At 42.3% G+C, this 19,277-nt stretch overlaps 1 protein-coding gene and 1 non-coding gene across 4 annotated transcripts in view; both read left to right on the forward strand.

The window, feature by feature from the left end:
- Positions 1-19,277, forward strand: part of Kiaa0355 (KIAA0355 ortholog) — an 85,954-nt gene that overhangs the window by 17,203 nt on the left and 49,474 nt on the right. The window contains exons 1-2 of one of the 3 annotated variants that reach the window (XM_005368435.2): positions 3,386-3,521; positions 10,145-11,383. In XM_005368435.2, coding sequence (XP_005368492.1) covers positions 10,889-11,383 — 495 coding nt within the window. In that variant the 5' untranslated portion in view covers positions 3,386-3,521; positions 10,145-10,888. Of the gene's footprint in view, positions 1-3,385; positions 3,522-6,591; positions 6,634-10,144; positions 11,384-19,277 lie in introns of those variants that run through there. The other 2 variants (XM_013354214.2, XM_013354213.2) reach the window with 2 other exon arrangements.
- On the forward strand, positions 3,344-3,478 carry LOC113458486. Its single transcript, XR_003378862.1, has one exon. It is a non-coding gene; the product is annotated as a U8 small nucleolar RNA (small nucleolar RNA).

Raw genomic sequence — 19,277 nt, forward strand, 5'->3', positions numbered from 1 at the left:
TGTGTGTGTAAACAGAAAGAAACCATAAGCAGATTTGTGAATGGTAGATCACGGGCCTTCCAGAGAAACAGCTGGCATTCTCTAGCCATATTAAACCTGGGCTTGGGTGCGGGGCTTCTCTAATGGTCCTGAAGTCTGGCTATGCCTTTGGAAATGGAAACCTTCGTATCTGCCTGCCTTCTCCACAGTACTGGAGTGATGGTGATGATAGACCTCAGGGCCTCGCATAAACCAGGCCAGTGTTCCCACTGAGTTGCATTTCCAGACTGCATCACGCATTTTTTCCTTAATGCATTTATTTATTTATCTGTTTGTTTATTTTTGGATTTTTGAGACAGGGCTTCTCTGCCTCCCAAGTGCTAGGATTAAAGGCATGTGCCACCGTTGCCCACCTGGCTGCTCCCCCATCTTAAAGTTACAGATATGCATCTGGTTCCAGGTTTCCTTCAGGTAGAGAGAGGTAACTTGATATAGGAGCCAGTTTCTTGGATTTACAAAACTATAACTCTGGGAAACAATCAGTGACTCACGGATGTCAGGTTTCCAGATAGTCTGCCAGCTAACTTGTTGACTGTGGGGACCTGGCAGGCACAAAGCAGTGCTGTCCTTCGGTGCCAGCTTCTGAGGTGTGTGAAAGCAAATGAAATGGCATGCTAATTGCAAGGTGTTCGTCAGAAAAACCCTCGTTGTGAGTGAGGTGACCCTGTTTCTACAGGTGACCAGTGAAGGAGTAGCAGTGTCCCCGAGGAGTCACTAACTGTGCAAAGCACTTGGTACTCTGAAAGAACTGGGCACATGGCTAGAGAGTATTTGGTTGGCAGAAGCAGGTAGATCTTTGTGAGTTCAAGGCCAGGCTGGTCTACAGAGTGAGTTCTAGAACAACTAGGACTACACAGAGAAAACTTGCCTCGAAACACAAACAAAAGTTGGTAGAAAAGAATAAAGATGAAACTGAGGACCAAGCTGGTGAAAATTGTTGGGAGACGGCTGTTAGAATAGCTCCCACAGGCTGTAAAGTCAGTCAGTGGTTGCTAGTGAGCAGTAAGACTGAAAAGACCACAGGAAAGGCTACTTCACAGTTTACCTCATGCTCTCTCACTAGACAGATAGGCTTCCTTAGATTTTGATTGACAATTTCAGACAGAAACACTTCATGGGAGATACTATGTATTTTGTTTAATGACGAGCATTTCCCACTTAAAATTTTTTTAGATTTGTCTCATTTTATGTAAATGAAGGTTTTGCCTGCATGTATATGTCTTAGTACCACAAGCATGCCTTGTTCCTGCCGAGGCTAGAAGAGGGTCTTCAATCCCCTAAAACTGGAGTCAGATGGTTGTGAGCTGGGAACGAAACCCAGGTCCTCTGTAAGAAGAGCCAGTGCTCTTAACAGCTGAGCTATCTCTCCAATTCCTTCTGCTTTTTATGAGGCTAGAATTAATCAGTGGATTTGGGTATATTCAGGTTTGAGTCCTTCATCATAAATTTCCTCCTCAAATTATCATCTTGTCATTTAGACAGTGACTGATGAGCATTGGCTAGATCCACTGTTCATCACAGTTGCAAAAGGTTGGTTTTCTTAGTATTTTATACATACTGGCTAGATTTGTTATTTTCTTAAGAGATTTGTTTTATTTATTATGTGAAAAGTGTTCTGTCTACATGTTTGCCTGCACAACAGAAGAGGGTACCAGATCTCATTATGGATGGTTGTGAGCCACTATGTGGTTGCTGGAAGAGTAATCAGTGCTTTTTAACCTCTGAGCCATCTCTCTAGTCCCTAGATTTGTTATTTATTTGGTTTTTTGAGCAGGGGTTCTCTGTAGCTATGGTTCCTGTCCTGGAACTAGCCCTTGTGGACCAGGCTGCCCTCGAATGCACAGAGATCTGCCTGCCTCTGCCTCCCAAGTACTGGGATTAAAGGCGTGTAACACCACCGCTTGGCTTGTTATTTTTAAACTTTGAACATTTTATTATTGTGTGTTTATGTGGTGAATGTGTACATACAAATGCCACAGCACATGTGGGAGTTAGTTCTCTTTTTCTACTGTAGGACCCAGGGGTCAAACTCAGGTTATCAGACCTGCACAGCAATGCCTTTGCTCACCGAGTCATCTCATTTTTCTTGTTTATGTATGTCTCAAGGCAAAAATGTTTGGAGAATTGGAGAAAGGATTGGATTTAAGTAATACATATTGTATACGTGCATTGAAATGTCATACTGAGTGGGATTAATATATATAATTGCTGTATGTCAGTAAGAATATGTGAATGCTGTTTTCATTGAAATACTAAATTTTTGTTGTTGTTATAGGAATCTTTTTATTTAAATATAAAATTTAAAGTGTGTGTGTGCACGCATGTAGGTAGATATATGTATGGAGAGGTCAGAGATATATGTATGGATGGGTCAGAGAACAACTTTTGGGAGTAGGTTTTCTCCTTGTATCTTTTCTGTTTGTTTGAGACAGGGTCTTTCTGTATAGCCCTGGCTGTTCTGTAGCTCACTGAGTAGACCAGGCTGGTCCTGAACTCATAGTGATCACTTCTTCTCCTCCTTCTTTTTCTTCTTCCTCCTCCTTCTTTTCCCTTCTTCTTCACCCTTGTTCTTCTTCCTCCTTCTTTTTTTAATTTTTTTATTTTTAAAATATTTATTTATTATTTATACAATATTCTGTCTGTGTGTATGCCTGAAGGCCAGAAGAGGGCACCAGACCCCATTACAGATGGCTGTGAGCCACCATGTGGTTGCTGGGAATTGAACTCAGGACCTCTGGAAGAGCAGCCAGTGCTCTTAACCTCGGCTCCAGCCCCTTCCTCCTTCTTCCTCCTCCTCTTTATTCTTCCTTCTTCTTCCTCCTTTTTCTTCCTCCCCCCCCTTCTTCTTCAGATGTATATATGTGTGCCTATGTGGCTGTGCATGCCTATGGAGTGGAGCACACCAGTTAATCTAGAATAGCTGGGATCCTTTGAGGAGCCTTCTGTTATAAGCTTGAGCTGCTGTGCATGGGACTTTGACACAGGCTCTGAGGAATGAACTCAGGTCCTCATACTTGCAAGACAAGCACTGTAACACTGAGCCACCCTCGCCCTAGAATTAGCCATTCTTTTTGTTTTGTTTTGTTTTTTTTCACAGAGTAGTCTTGGCTGTCCTGGAACTCACACTGTAGACCAGGCTGGCCTTGAACTCACAGAGAACCACTTGCTTCTGCCTCCTGAGTGCTGGAATTAAAGGTTTGCCTACGACCGCCAGGCAAGACTGATATTTTCAATTCAAATGAATGAAAGGATTTTTATTTGATTTTATATTTGCCAACAGTAAAACTAGAAAGGTACAGTCAAATTGTCAGGAGCATAATCCTCCCCTGTTCTTCCTCCTGGAGGGCAGATAGAAAATGATGATTGGAACTTGCATTGTTTGCTGATTAGCATTTCCTTGTAACCAGGACCCGACAACATCTGGTTGCTCCTGTCTGATTCTCTGAAAGAAAAAAGAAGAAGAAAAAGAGAAAAAGAAAGAGGTACAGTCAAACATGAGATAACAAAAGCTGGCTGTGATAGTTTACATATCTAATTCTAGCACTTGGGAGGATGAGGACCATGAGTTTGAGACCAGCCTGGGCTACATAGTGAGTTCTAGGCCAATCTTATAGAGTAAGAACCTGTCTCAAACCACCACTACCACCACCGCCACCACCACCAACAGCAACGACAAAAAACAGCTGAACATGGTGCTTCTCACTTATAATACCAGCATTTAGGAGGACAAGGCAGGAGGATCACTGTAAATTTGAAGTCAGCCAGGGCTACATAGTAAGACCCTATCTCAAGGGGGAAGAGGAAAACATAAAACAAAGAAAACATGGTGTAATTAATTCTATACCATTAAATATTTTTGAATTATGGAGCTGGGAAGATGGCTTAGTGATAAAGTGCTTGCTGTGTAAGTGTGAGAACTTGGGTTTGGATTTCCAGCACCCACACAGAAGACAGGTAAGATGGTATGTACCTGCAGTCTAATTGCTGGGGGCAGAGACAGGAGATCTCTGTGGCTTTCTGGAGAGTCTGACTGACTCTGTATGCTCCAGACTCAGAGAAGGGTAACATCTTTCTATAAAAAGAACACATTTTAGATGGAAAGAAACATGGCTTGCATTCTTGCTTTTGTTTCTCTGTGTACCTTATACGTAGCATTTTCATTGGTTTTGCGTTTTTTGTTTTGTTTTGTTTTCATTTGACTACATGCCCAGCCTCAACACTTTTCAAAAATGTGTGTATATTATATTTAATAGGGAGGTGGCTCAGTGTACCATTAAGATCATATCCTGTGTAAGCATAGAGACATGAGTTCAGATCCCAGAATATATGTAAAAGGCTGGGTGTGGGTGCATGTGTGTTGTGTCTGTAAGGGCAGAGATAGGAAAATTTCAAGGCTTGTTGGCTGCCAGCCTAGCTCCAGGTTCAGTGAGACCATGTTTCAAAGGAATGTATACAACACAGACACACCACACTCACACGCATTTATATATGTTTCTTTCTATACCTTACTTCTCTATCTTCTGTCTTCACCATGGCAGCCATTAGTTCTTACTTACTTCCTAGTTCTCAACTTTTTCATAACATACCTTTCAGAAACTTTTTAGGTGTTTTCCTCTTTTATTTATTTATTTATTTATTTATTTATTTACTTATTTACTTATTTATTTACTATATTACTTGAATCAGTGTCTTGCTGTGTAGCTCACATTAGCCTCAAACTCACTTATAGCACAGGCCTTGCTTTGTACTCAGGATCCTCCTACCTCAGCCACATAAGTTCTAGGCTTTAGGTATGCTTCACCAAGCACAGGTATTTTTGTAGGGTCTAAAATACATATTTCTTGGTAGGAGAGTATATAGTTTTGTTGGAGGAATGCTTGCCTAGCATGCTTGGAGCTCTGGGTTCCAGTCTCAAGACCATATAAATCTAGGCATGGTGACTGTCACATGGTTACAATGCAGCCTCTGATCCCAGCACTTAAGAGGTGTCTATAGGAGGATCAGAAGGAAAAATACCCTCAGCTATAGAGTGAGGTGTTTTGGGGATTATGTGTTTTTGTTTTTTCAAGACAGGGTTTCTCTGCATAGCCCTGGCTGTCCTGAAACTTGATCTGTAGACTAGGCTGGCCTTGAACTCACAGATATCCACCTGCCTCTGAGTGCTGGGATTAAAGGCGCTTGCCAACATTGCTGGCATTATATAGTGAGTTGGAAGCCAGCCCTGGGCTGCATAAGACCCTGTGCACAGAATAAAATAAGGTTTATTTTACTTTTTTATTTTTATTTTTTTTAATATTTTATTTATTATGTATACAATATTCTGTCTGTGTGTATGCCTACAGGCCAGAAGAGGGCACCAGACCTCATTACAGATGGTTGTGAGCCACCATGTGGTTGCTGGGAATTGAACTCAGGACCTTTGGAAGAGCAGGCAAGGCTCTTAACCTCTGAGCCATCTCTCTAGCCCCCGGTTTGCTTGTTTGTTTGTTTGTTTATTTATTTATTTATTTTGATTTTCGAGACAGGATTTCTCCGTAGCTTTTGGTTCCTGTCCTGGAACTAGCTCTTGTAGACCAGGCTGGCCTCGAACTCACAGAGATCCGCCTGCCTCTGCCTCCCGAGTGCTGGGATTAAAGGAGTGCGCCACCACTGCCCGGCTAAAATAAGGTTTATTTTTAAAGAACTGATCTTTTCATCTTAGTTTGTTTTTTGTTTTTTTTTTTAAAGCTCTCACTATGAAGTCCAGTCTGGTTTCAAATTCAGCGAGATCGTCTTACTTCTGCCCTCCTGAGTTCTGGGATTAGTAGCATGTGCTACCACACCTGGTTTAGTGTCCTTTGATGTCATTTTGGTTTGTCTTCATTATCGGGTGGTTATTAATAAAGAACTCTGGCAGGCAAGATTACTTAGCAAGCAACCGTGTAGTAGAAGAGAAACTACTCCTCCAAGTTGCCCTTTGACATCCATACTTTGACATACACTCACTGTGGCATGTCTCTTTCTCTCTCTTACACACACACACACACACACACGAAATGTAATATGATTTTTAAAAAATGGACTGATTTGTTTGGCTGAGGTGTAGCTTGGTGATAGAGCATTTGTCTAGCCCTAGCATAAGCTTAGCCCTTGGTGCCATCCCTAAACCAACCAAACAACCAAACAAACCTGCGTATATGAAGGTAATTAGTAGAAGGTTCCTTTTTCTGGCAGTCCTGTCCTTTGTGGAAACTGGCTGACTCAGTGGTCAAGTGGGAAGTATAGAGGCAATGAAGCTGATTCCATTGTTTCCCACCCCTAATCTCTGTTGCTGCCCACTCTGAGCTGGGCACTTACCCAGCTCCTCCAGGAAGCATTGCTCACCTCATTGTACCTCCTTGGCTCTGTGGAATCTAGGAAGTGGCCAGCTCTGCTTTGCTGTAACTTAGAATACAACGCATTTCCTGAGCTCTCTTTCCTCTCAGCAGTGGCTTACATTTAAACAGACTTCCTGTTAGGCTGATTCTCTTGTGAAGAGCTTTATTTACTACTGTGCTCCAGAGATTGGGGAGAATGCTGAAGGGAGTTGATGTGCTTCTTAACCTGCGGTCCTCCGTGAGTCTCCTCTGTGTTCTTCTATTGCCTACAACAGAGCCGCCTACAACTCTGCTTTCTCTGTTGCCTGAATGACTGAAATGGGCTGAAAATTATTCTCTGGCTGAGACTAAGGATGTAGCGTGTAGATCGGTGATTTTTAGAGCGCTTGCCCACCATGGTGAGATCTGGATTTGATCCCTAACCCCCTCCACACACACACACACACTGTATTCACAAACCAGAGCAAATTTTAGTCAAACAGGAGCTTTTAATGAATTCATTCAGGGATTCATTTCTCTTTGTTTACTGTATTTAAGTAGAGATTAGTGTTCATGAAGCATGTGATACCTTCCATCCTAGGGTAGTAGGTTTCTGTTTGGTTTAGGCATTGGGTAACTTAACAAAGCCTTTCTTGTTTGTCAGTACTGTTTTTCCAGACAAGCAGAGATAATGAAGCCTGCTTACCTTCTCTTGACTTGTGTGATATCATCAAACATTAATACTTAGTATGTGCCAGATATTATTCTGTTTTTGATATCTATAGACTGTTTATATATATTTATGTACATAAATAGATATGTGTATTCTGTTTTTGATATGTATAGACATGCAGAACCAGGACCTCATCCAGACAGTCAGACCTATAAGGCCATGCTTAACTAAGCTCAGTACTGCTGACCTAAGTGGCCCCTAGAGGGAAGTGTGCTTCTACCACTTTGCTGAGCAAATAGCACTTCGAATTTTCCTTCTGGGGGCCCAAGGATGCTCTTATGCTGGCTCTCCCATCTAGTTTCAAGAATGTTTTCTATTGTTTGAAATAGAATTTGTTGGTTAGTTTCGAGAAAGGGATGTTGTAAATGATGTAATTGGTTCTGAGTTGTTGAGAACCTTTGCAGATTGCTGTGCTATTGGATAGGTGTCATTCAGCCTACTGTTTTTCTGCTGTTTGAGAATTGTAAGCAGCATTAGGATTTATGAGTATGTTACTGGATGGCCTCACTGACTTGTGCAGCCTTTCACAGTACATATTTATGTCCATACTGCATGTGACTTCTTAGGTTGTGAATGTTTTCCTGGTGATGATTCTTTTAAGAGGGTATGAAAGAAAAATGTCCTTTTAACGGATTGAGCAGTTTAACTCTTAGGAAGATAAATGTGGAAGAAATGATTTACAAAACACTCAGGGAGAATTTTCTTTAAAAAAAAAAAATGTGAAAGTATAGAGCCTAAAAGGTGGCTCCATGGTTAAGAGCATTGGTTGCTCTTGCAGAGGACCTAGATTCAATTCCTAGCACCCACATAGTGTCTTATAACTATCCATAACTCTAGTTCCAGTGATCCGCAGCCCTCCTATGACCTCCATATACATCAGGTACACAGAACATATTTATTTTGTGTACATGAGGCACACAAAATAAATAAATCTTAAACATTTAAAAATTATCAAAGTAATATACCCAGATGCTGGTGTTTACGTGTGTGTGTGGTGTGTGTGTGTGTGTGTGTGTGTGCGCGCGCACTCATTTTTAAACACATATCTTTTACTTTATTATTTTATGGGTATGGGTGCATGCTTGCACATCTGTATACCACTGTGCTGGTCAAGAAATCTGACTGCATTAATATAATAGTCACAACTCTCACTACCCACAGTCTCAGAATTTCATTATGGTTTTTAATCTGTGTGCTAATTTAGAGGCATATTATTTATGAAGTTTAGAGGAATTGTAGTGTGATTTTTTTTTTCCTTTTCATTTCAATCCTTGGGATCAAATCTAAAGCCTTGGGGTGTGTTAGGCAAGAGATGAGGCAGGGGCGCTTACTTGGCAGCCCAGATTGGCATTGTCTTCAGGCAGCCTGAAAGGAACTGTCCAGAGCCAAGAATACAAAAGTCATGGACTGAATATTAATTTCCACACAAAATTTATATGCTGAACCCAGTTTCCAACATAATGCCATTTAGAGGCAAACACTGGCAGGTGACTGATTAGTCATGAGTGTAAAGTCCTCTTGAGTGGATTAATGCATTTCACCTTAGTCAGTGGAATATTAGTTTGAGGGGTTTTGTTTTCAGTGCTAGAGATTGACCCCCAAGGCTTTGTGTATGGTAAACACGCAATCTACCACTGAATTATATCCCAGCCGAATAAGGTATCTTTAAACTGAAACAAGGTTGTGGATTGATTTTTGCTGGAAGTGTTTTGACTTCTTGCTCTAGGAAGCACTGCTCTGTAAGTCACATAGGAACAGGGGCTCAGGGTTCTCTGGCTGATGGACATTATCTAATAAGAGAGGCACCTCTGTGCCATTTGCTTCTTTCCCTGCTGGGTGTTTGCCTTTAGATGTTTTGATCGTAATGTATCCTAAGTGTAGTTCCTAGTTTATCTTCCTAGACTGCATTTGCCCTCTTGGATGTGTAATTTTATTTTCACACATTTGTGAGCTTCTTAGGCCTTAGATAGTCTTTGTTCTGTCCACACTAGTATGCTTGAAGGTGTCCGTAGGTTTCTGAGAGCTGGGTCTTTCCTGTTCTTCTTCTTTCTATTCCTTAGTAAAGCTGGGTTTACTGCTTCCTGTTCAGATCTGCTGTTGAGCCACATAATATATTTCTTGTGTTAGTTTTTGTGTTTTTAAACTCAGAATCCTGTCCTGTCTGTCCCCTTTGACAGGGTCTCACTGTACAGCTCAAGCTGGACTGATACCATGTACTTAAACCTAGGCTAGTTTTAAACTTTAGCATTCCTTCTGCCTCAGCTTCCCAAGTGCTGGGATTACAGCCATAAGCTACTCCATTTGTCTTGATTTTAGAATTTTTATTCGTTTATTTAGTTTGTTTGTTTATTTGAGACAATTGTCTTTCTTTTAGCCCAGGCTGCCCTGTAGCCTAGGTTGGTCCTATGCTGCCGCCTCCAAAGTGCTGGGATTACAGGCATGCAGCACTGTGCTTGGGATTTGTACAGCTCTTTTATGTTGTATGGTGGGATATGCACAGGTGTCATGCAAAATACTATCCCAGTTTACATATCCTTAGATTTGGGGACCACCAGTCTCTGGACTTCATGAATTCCAGGAATGGCTCAACTCATTCATTCTCTTGTAGCTTTGTGAGCCCTTTAAAGAGGAAAGAAAAGAATACCAAATGTTGAGCAGGCCTTGTTCAAAGTGTTACCACTTAACTAGCTTTGGATTGATTAGTTGCATTATCTTTGTTAGAACTTGAGAAACTTTTCTTTGAGATGGGGCCTCCTGTAATCCAGGCTGGCCTGGAACACATTAGCATGACAATATGACCCTAAACCTTTTTTTAGTTTGTTTTTTGTTTTTTTGAGACATAGTTTCTTTCCAACCCAGGTAGCTTTCTAACATTTTCTTTTTTATAGTTGAACTTCACCCTGTTCTGCTTCTGTGGAATTCATTATGGTGTCTGGTTGTGAGGCTCACAGTGGAGGGCAAAGCATTGCAGAAGTGTTCAGAATTGCTCTTTGTCTTACGGTCTCCCTGACTTCATCTTCCTTCTTTCCCCCTACAGGAAATGACTTAGAGGCCTTATGAATACATCTGTGCTTTCTTACTTCAGACTTTACTACAGGCCAATCCAGTCTGGAAGCACTTCTTATTAATGTTACAAGGAAACCGCTACCTCAGCAAACAAAAGAAAGAAGACACACAATAACAATGCCATGCTTAAAGAAGACTTGTCTCCAGAAACCTTTACAGGAGATTTGGAAGTTTTTAGCACTGAAAAGCAGCTTTCCAGGTAAATGGATTTGACAGGCAGGTTCTGTCAGTCCTGCAGAGGTGTGCTCTTCCTTAAGGACTTCTCTTGAAGTAACCCTTTCCGCCTAAATGCTGTTGACCAGCGTTGGGTTCTTTTTGGTATATAGAAGATACATTATATTACATTTTAAAAGTTAAGTTATTTTTCTGCTGTTGTAAATGTAAGTATCAAGATATTCTTGCAAAGCAATTATAAGTGAGCAGTTCCCTCAGCAAGCATATCTTTATGAGGGTAGGATGCTGAGCAGTTGTACAGCATTTCAGATACACTTTTATTTTTGTCAGAATTCCTACCTACACTGAAAATTTTAATTATATAAGCCTGTTATTTTTCTCACCTTTATGTTGGATCACATGGTCACCTGCCTCGTGGAAATGCCTTTTTTAAAACTTAGATTTGCAGAACTCCACTATTTTTATACCTAGCTACAGTTTTGGAAAAAAAGGACTCAGAACCCTGACCTGCCAGTGGTCCCCGGAACAGTTCCCTACCCGCATGTATTGCTGCAGTGCCCAGGACAGTAAGATGGACTACAAGCGGCGCTTCCTGCTTGGCGGGTCCAAGCAGAAGGTGCAGCAGCACCAGCAGTACCCGATGCCTGAGTTGGGCCGAGCATTGAGCGCTCCCCTGGCATCCACGGCCCCCTCTGCCCCACTGGGCAGTCTGACCGCTGCAGGCAGCTGCCACCATGCCATGCCCCACTCCACTCCCATTGCTGACATCCAGCAGGGCATCTCCAAGTACCTGGATGCCCTCAATGTCTTTTGCCGTGCTAGCACGTTCCTCACAGATCTCTTCAGCACCGTGTTCAGGAACTCACACTACTCGAAGGCTGCCATGCAGCTCAAAGATGTGCAGGAGCATGTGATGGAGGCTGCCAGCCGATTGACGTCAGCCATAAAGCCCGAGATCGCCAAGATGCTCATGGAACTCAGTGCTGGGGCTGCAAACTTCACAGATCAGAAGGAGTTCAGTCTTCAGGACATTGAGGTAGAGTACTGTCCCCACAGGAAAATGTATTGCAGAGGTCAGTGAGGACCCTCAGTTTCCCCAAACTACAGCAATGATAGCCTTTGTCCTTTTTCTGTTGGTATGATCTTCTTGTAAAAAGTTTGGTGCCTTCAAGTTCTGATGCTTTCATTTCAAGTAGGTTAAAAGATCGCCGAGCAGGGTTAGAAAGCTCAGTGTTAATGTCATTGTTCAGGGGTATGAGGTCTCAGGTTCAATCCCAGCATGCTCAAAAGAAAAAGTTAAACTGATTGACCGATTGTCTGTATTTGATGTTTTTGTTCTTAATTTTTTTTCAAATTGGAAACTAATATCCAAATAATACACTATTAAAAGCACTTACTGAGAGGCAGGAGACATAATTCTGTTTTGATGCTCTTGCCTAATGTGTCTAAGGCCCTAGACTCAATTCCTAGTACGACACAAACAAGTGCTTAGAATTCTAAGTATTGTCATAGGCTGTATTTTTGAGTTTTCTTTTTGTTTTTCAAGACAGGATTTTTTTTGTGTGTGCGCGCGTGTGTATATGTGTTTGTGTGTGTGTGTGTGTAGTCCTGGCTGTCCTGGAACTAGCTCTTGTAGACCAGGCTGGCTTCAAAGTCACAGAGATCTGCCTGCCTCTGCCTCCTGAGTGCTGGGATTAAAGGCGTGCACTACCACTGTGCAGCTTGAGTTTTCAGTCTATAGAATCACTGGTGTATAAGAAATTTCCATATGTTTATAGAATAAATTAATTTCCAGCTCTCAATTCAAAGTTATTTTCATTCAAATGTGTTTGATCTTAGTGTTTTTCTTGGGGTGTAGTAAAAATGAAATGCTCTTCTTTAGGACTCTTAAACTGGAATCAAGTTTTATTCAGAATAAAGATGGCTTTTTTCCTTGACTTCCTTGAGGACATAATTTCTTTACTGTTCTTTTTTGTTTTAGTGGTGGGGCTGGAACCCAGAGCTTTATGTATTCTCAGCAGATGCTGTGCCACTGAACTATGAGGTTTCTTTTTTTTTTTAACTTCCATTCTGTTACATTAGGGTTTTTTTAGTACATTTATTTTTATTTTTTTATGTATAGATATTTTGCCTGCATGTATGCCTGTACCACTTGTGTGCTTGGTGCCTGCAGAGGCCAGAAGAGGGCATCAGATTCCCTAGGCACTGGAATTATAGATGACTATAGCTATTCTGTGGGTGCTGGGAATCAAACCTGGGTACTGTGGAAGAGCAGCTAGTGTTCTTGTTTGTCTTTTAGATAGGGTCTCACTATGTCATCATGGCTGGTCTAGAATGCTATATGTGAGCCGGGCTTTCCTTGAACTCACAGAGTGCCTCTGCTTCCTGAGTCCTGGAGTTAAAGGCTTATGCCACCACGCCCAGCTCCAACTCTTAGAAAATGTGAAAGCCTGGGTTCTGGAGAGGTAGTTCAGAGGTTAAGAGTGTATACTGCTCTTCCTGAGGACCTGAGTTCAAGTTTGGTTTCTCAGCATCCATTCAGGACAGCTCATGGCCACCTGTAATTCCAGCTCCAGGGAGTTTGAGGTCTGAACCTATCCTTTCCAAACACACACACACACACATACACACACGCACACACGTGCACAAACCCACGTACATAATTTAAAATAGATTTATTTTAAATTTAATCCTAGGGACTGTGTGTTCAGTGCACTAGATTTGGTCCATAGTTTGCTGGCTTTGTTGTTACACATACATAATATTGGGTCATTCTTTATTATTATTAAATATGGGACATTTCACAGTTTGTGTTACCCTTGTGGAGCCTTTTTAATCCTTTATCATCCCAGGTTGATTTTGTTCTGTGTGTGTGTGTGCATGTGTTTCCAGTCTTAAGCCCAGGTTCTTGTACATATTTGGCCTACATTTTACCGCAGAGCTACATATGCCCTAGATTCATTCTACCCTATTCAGGTATATTTGTCATTTCTGATTATTTTTATGATTGCATTTTTATAAAATGGCTCATCACATTTTAAGATTTTTTTTTTTTAAATTCTACGTATAGGCTGGGAATGTAGTTCAGTAGTAGAGTGCTTGCCTTGTATATGTATTGACCCTGGGTAAATAAATAAAATGTCCACTAAAAATAGGTGTAATTCTCCAAAGAAATTGATACGGTGAAATATAAAACTTAGCTAGGTATGGTAGCACATGCTTACAGTCCTGATGATCCAGAGGCAGAGACAGAAGGATTGTGAGTTTAAGACCACTCCGGACTGTATGTTACCTGTTACAAAATATAACAAAGGCTGGAGATGCACTAGATGCGTGATAAAGATGAAGCTTTATCCCTAGCTCTACAGTAAATAGAAATGTAGAGCTTTGTGCTTTTCTTTCCCATCCTGTTTTTTCCATCCCCCAGAATGCCTGTGTACTCTGGTATATGCCGTTCCAGACTGTCTGTGCACAGATACATAGTGGTGTACACACAAATGCACCACTTCATCTTTTATTGTTGTAATTCCTTTGCTTGTTTGAGACAGGTTCTTCCTGTGGCCGGCCTGGACTTACTGTGCAGACCAGACTGGTCTGGAACTCATACCATGTGTTTAGCTACAGCACGCTTGGTTATTTTTTGGCAGAGATGTATGACATTCTGCAAGCGTAGTTGCACCTCCCACCTCCCCCAGGAAATAGAGAACAGTGTTAACTTTAAGCACATTGCTAGGGCTGCTATCCTAAGATGATGGAGGACTTGGAGGTTTATGTGGGATCCATGTTAAAGTGCGTGGTTCGTGTGAGCCTCACTTCTTAATGTTGCCTGTAGTGCTGTCTTCTTCAGGTCACACCTCTGAGGTCTGAGAAGACAGAGCTAGACCCACATACATGGCTTTGTCTCTAATAGTGGAGGACAGATGCCTTTGTTCCCCAGTCAGGACAGTTGGAGAACTGTGAGACACAGGAGCATAGCGGATCACTGGGGCATGTGTTATTACCTACATTGGGGTTTTGGTTTTTGGTTTTGTATTTTGAGACAGATTTGCCCTAGAACTCACTATTGTAGAGCAGTCTTCACCCAACTTGCAGGAGTCCTCCTGTGTACCTCCTGAGTGCTGGGATTACAGGCATGTGCTACCAGTCCTGCTTGTTCTGTTTTTTGATTTGGTGACATGGTGTATCACTAACCCTGGCTGTCTTTGAACTCACAGTCCTCTTGCCTCAGCCTCCCAAGTGTTGAGATTTCCACCATGTACTATCCTCCTGGGCTGGGAAATGCTACTGATGGTTTGCAATTTAGAACTTTGACTTGGCTTTCCTCGCTGAAATTCTGATTAAAATAGTTGGAGGGCTTTTGTATATAATAGACTAAACAGACTTTCTGTTTCCAATGTTAGTCTGGAAACTGCTTGCTGATGATGAGTTTTGGAATCTGGGTCTGTTCTATGTGGAAAAACTGTCTTATAAATTAGTTTTAAAATGTGTCTGTCAAGCAAATCCATAGATGTAACATTATATCTGAAAAAGTTTTATTATATTCATTCACTTATTTATTTTGTGTGTTTTGTGTGGGTGTGTGTATACACGCATGCTGGCACATCATGACTCTTACCTGTGAAAGCAGAGGAGTGTGCTCTCCTTCCACAACGTGGGGCCTGTAAATAGAACTTAAGTATTTAGGATTGGCAGGAAATCCCTTACCCACTGCACATCTTACCAGCCCAGCATTATACTTTCCCCTAGAGCAGTATTGCTGTTTCTAGAATTCTTTCTTTAAAGGTATTTATTTATTTATTTTCATTTTATGTACATTGATATTTTGCCTGGATGTATGTCTGTGAGGGAGTTGGATCCCCTGGAACTGGAGTTACAGACAGGTGTTAGCTGCCATGTGATTGCTGGGAATTGAACCTGGGTCCTCTGGAAAAGCAGCCAGTGCTCTTAACTGCTGAGCCATCTCTCTAGCCTGTTTTTTTTATGTAGTATATTCTTATTCTACCAGAGTATAGTAGGGGCCGGTAGGGGTTCTCATCTACTGCCAGCCAAACTCAGATGAAAATGCCAAGCATTTGGATTTTTTTTTCCTGTTGGTGTTTTGTTGCTCCCTACCTTCCCATCCCCCTGTTTTATAATCAAAGCTCTAAGAGACTGTCTATCATTCATTCTGGGGAAAGGAGTCTGAATGTTATGCATTGCATAATATGACTTGCTGTATTTTCCATGGGCTTTGTCCCCAGCAAAGTTTACTTTGTATGTGTAATAATGGAGAAGAACATGGCCTTTACAGTTGTTGGGCTGGTAAGCACAATCAATGCTCTCCTTGTGTGAGTTGTAGCTCTAGAAGGACTGGGTTAGTCCTCCAGAGTGGGTTGTTACACAGGGAAGCCCTCCTCATGTTTCCTGTTTGTCCTGCCGATGGTACTGTGCTGTTGGCTTTCTAGCCTCCAGAACTGCTGGCTAGACCCACCTTTCCTGTCGCAGCAGCAGGGAACAAGCCCAGCACCTCCACAGCAGGAACCAGGGCTGCATATCAGGGAAGTACTTTAGTTTTCAGATGCTTTCACCACGTGTGCCTTGTCACACCCCTCCCCCATCTGTGTTTTTAATAGACAGATAGTATTGACTGTATGCTCTGCTACCCTGACTCTTCCCCAGGGTCCTGTTCTATATGCCTTTCAGTGGCTTACCCCTCACCCTGAAATGTTGCTGTTGGAGCGTGAGTTGTGACTGTGGTGCTTCCTAGTTGACTAGTGCCCGTGACACTGGCGTGCCTGCCCAGGAAGTGAGCTACGAGCATGGAGTTGGAAGATCTGAATGACTGTTTCTCAGTGATCATACAGCCTGAGCCTTGGTTTGCCTGTCTATACAATGAAATTACCACCCACCTTCAGTGCTCTCAGGAGATCAGGAACGGTTAGTACCTGTACACCCAGTGAATGGTCTCATCAGTGTTACAGCTTCTGATATGACCTGGCAGGTGCCGGGAGGCCTTCTCTGAAGAGTGGAGCAGCATTCTGTGTGAAAGCCGGGTAAGAGAGAAGTACCGGCAGGATGTCCTCTAACTGGAACACTTGGCAGTGGAGCCTTTACTGCTACAGAACACTTGCCTCCAGTTCCTACCTGGCCCCCAAGGCAGCAGCTTCCTTTCCCCTTTGTGTCGTGTGCTGCTCTCCCTCTTGTGGTCTAAGGGGCATTACCTGCATGGTGCTGGAACTGCTGGGATTTTGACATCATATTTTGAGGCAGGGTGTCTTTATGGCACAGGTGATCCTCTGTCTCAGCCTCCCCAGTGTTAGGAATCTAGGTGAGTACCATCAACTTAGGTTCCTGGCCAGCACTTTTTTTAGTATAAACGCTCAAGAAAACCTCTTTTATCGATAAGTACTATTCTGTTTGCCTTGCACTTAGAATGGGACATAGAAAAAGAAGTGGAGGGGGCGTGTTCATTGAACATGCCTGTAAGTAGCCAAGAAGCATAGGATAAGCCACTGACAGATTTGACAGGCTCATTCCCCCATAGAGTCTCAAAGCTGTTAGTAGAATCAAAATGTGAATTTAGGGAAAATACGTTTTCCCATATTGGACGTGTTAGTTGTCCAAAGCTTTGATAGCCCACCTGGACATTTTTTTAAACAGTGAATTCCTCTGGACCTCTTGGGTCCTAGGAAAGTCCACTTGAGGATTTTTCATATGGTGTTAATTTCAATGTTCTTTAAAAAAAAAAAAAGCCAAGCTGGCTAAAGTGAGTTGTCTGATTTCTCTTTTGATTTTGAATTGGTTTTGAATCACTTACAGTTAAACTTGTAGCTCATACTAAGAAAATACAGACGGTCCTGTGTTTTAAGTTTGTATATATTAGAAAGTCACATAACATTAGTAAATCATATTTACTTGTGATTTATGCAACAATTCTGCATGTATTGATTGCATATTTTATCGATGTCAAGTGCTGTTGCAGTCATGAGATGTACAGTGAAAAGCCAGGACTCTCCCTTTGTGTCTAGAGGAAGGCTGTGCTCTTAGCAGGGCTTGGAAGGAGAATCACTGAGAAGTTCCGTGTGAATAGAGTGGAAGGTGATGAGGGAACAAACCCAAGAGAGTGAGGCAGAGGGAGCAGCTGGTGCAGAGCCTCTGCGCCAGGAGTCAGCCTAGAGCGTTCGAAGAGCAGGGAGGCGCCTCCTGTGCTTGAAACAGAGTGAACAAAAGGGAGAGAATTGGGGAAGGTTTTTTTTTTAATTGCATTTTATTTATTTGTGTATGTGTGCACATGTGTGGGCCACTGTACACATATGGAGTTCAGATGAGTTGTTTCTCTCCTGCCACGTAAATCCCAGGGATTCAACTTGTGTGTGACTTGGAGTACTTTCTGAACCTCTCACATTCCTAGACAGTTCGAAAGGTAGAAAGTGCTGCTCTGGGTTTTTCTCTTAGAGAGGTCAGAGATGGGACACGGTGAGGCGAGTGTCCAAAGGGATTGGAAGGGAGGGCAGCAGGATGGGCTCCTCAGTCCTGGTGTAGTGAACGGATGCTGTTTACCCACTGGCGTTCACTTGGTGTCAGCAGTAGGGCTCTGGTTTCACTTTGGGTTCTCACTGTCTTGAGGACCAGTTCTCTGGGCAGGTGCTATGTAGACAGTCCAGAAACCCAGAATGGCCACGGGGCTCTCAGGATTTATGCACTTGGAGGGGACTGTGCATTTTTTCCTGGCTTCTCAAGTCTGAAAGGAACACACACATCTTTACCTCATTGAGACCTGGCTTTTAGTTTGACATACTGACAGACTTCCTTGGAGTCCTGTAATTGTTCATGAATGTGTTTTTATTTTATTTTATTTTATTTTTTTATTTTTTTAAATTGTGTCTCGTGCGGCCCCAGGCTGGGCATGGTCGCCTGCCCCTCAGACCGCCGAGAACTGCTCTACCCCTCCATTCCGGCCGCCGGGAGCAGCTGAGCTCAAGGCGGGCAAAGCTCGAGGGGACATGCATGTGTTTGAAGTAACTTCTGTACTGACTCTTAAGAGCCTTAGTTCAGGTAATTTACCATTTGTTTTTAGACAGGTATAAGCCAAAAATACTATACAGCAGTAGTAATGGAAAATATTAGAAATTGTTTAAAAATATGATCTTCATTAACCTTAATGGAATTAAGTGTGTACAGACTGTTGTTTTCCCTCCTAAAGATAAAAACCCATTGTTATGTCTTTGTTTTGACTAGTAGTTCCTTTTGCTTTTTATTTTTTGGAGGAAAGGTTTCTCTATGTTATCTTAGCTGGTCTGGAACTCACTATGTAGATGAGACTAGCTTCAGATTCACAGATCTGCTTGCCTCTGTCCCCGGAGTGCTGAGATTAAAGGCATGTGCCACCATGCCTAGTTTTGACTAGTAAATCTTCCATAGCAAATTATACTTTTTCCTAACTATATATGACAAAGCCCAATGAAAATCCAAATTTTTACTGTCAATCAGAAAATGAAGTTCATATCATAAGAAGCTTATATGGGGTTGGGTGTGATGACACATATTTTAGTCCTAGCACTTAGGAGTCAGGGAGGTGGCTATCTGTGAGTTGCAGAGTAGCCTGGTCTACAGAGTAAAATCCAGGCCCACTATGACATGTGACAAGCTATGCCAGTGTCACAGTTGTTTCTACTTCCTGTGGATCAAGATGTAGAACTCTTAGCTCCTTTTTCAATACCATGTCTCTCTTCTTGCTGTCATGCATCTTGCCATGACAATAATGGACTAAACCTGAAACTATAAGCCAGCCCCAATTAAATGTTCTCCTTTATAAGAGTTGCAGTCAGCCGGGCGGTGGTGGCGCACGCCTTTAATCCCAGCACTCGGGAGGCAGAGGCAGGCGGATCTCTGTGAGTTCGAGACCAGCCTGGTCTACAAGAGCTAGTTCCAGGACAGGCTCCAAAACCACA

This window comes from Microtus ochrogaster, unplaced genomic scaffold, assembly GCF_000317375.1.
Source record: "Microtus ochrogaster isolate Prairie Vole_2 unplaced genomic scaffold, MicOch1.0 UNK32, whole genome shotgun sequence".
NCBI lineage: Eukaryota > Metazoa > Chordata > Mammalia > Rodentia > Cricetidae > Microtus > Microtus ochrogaster.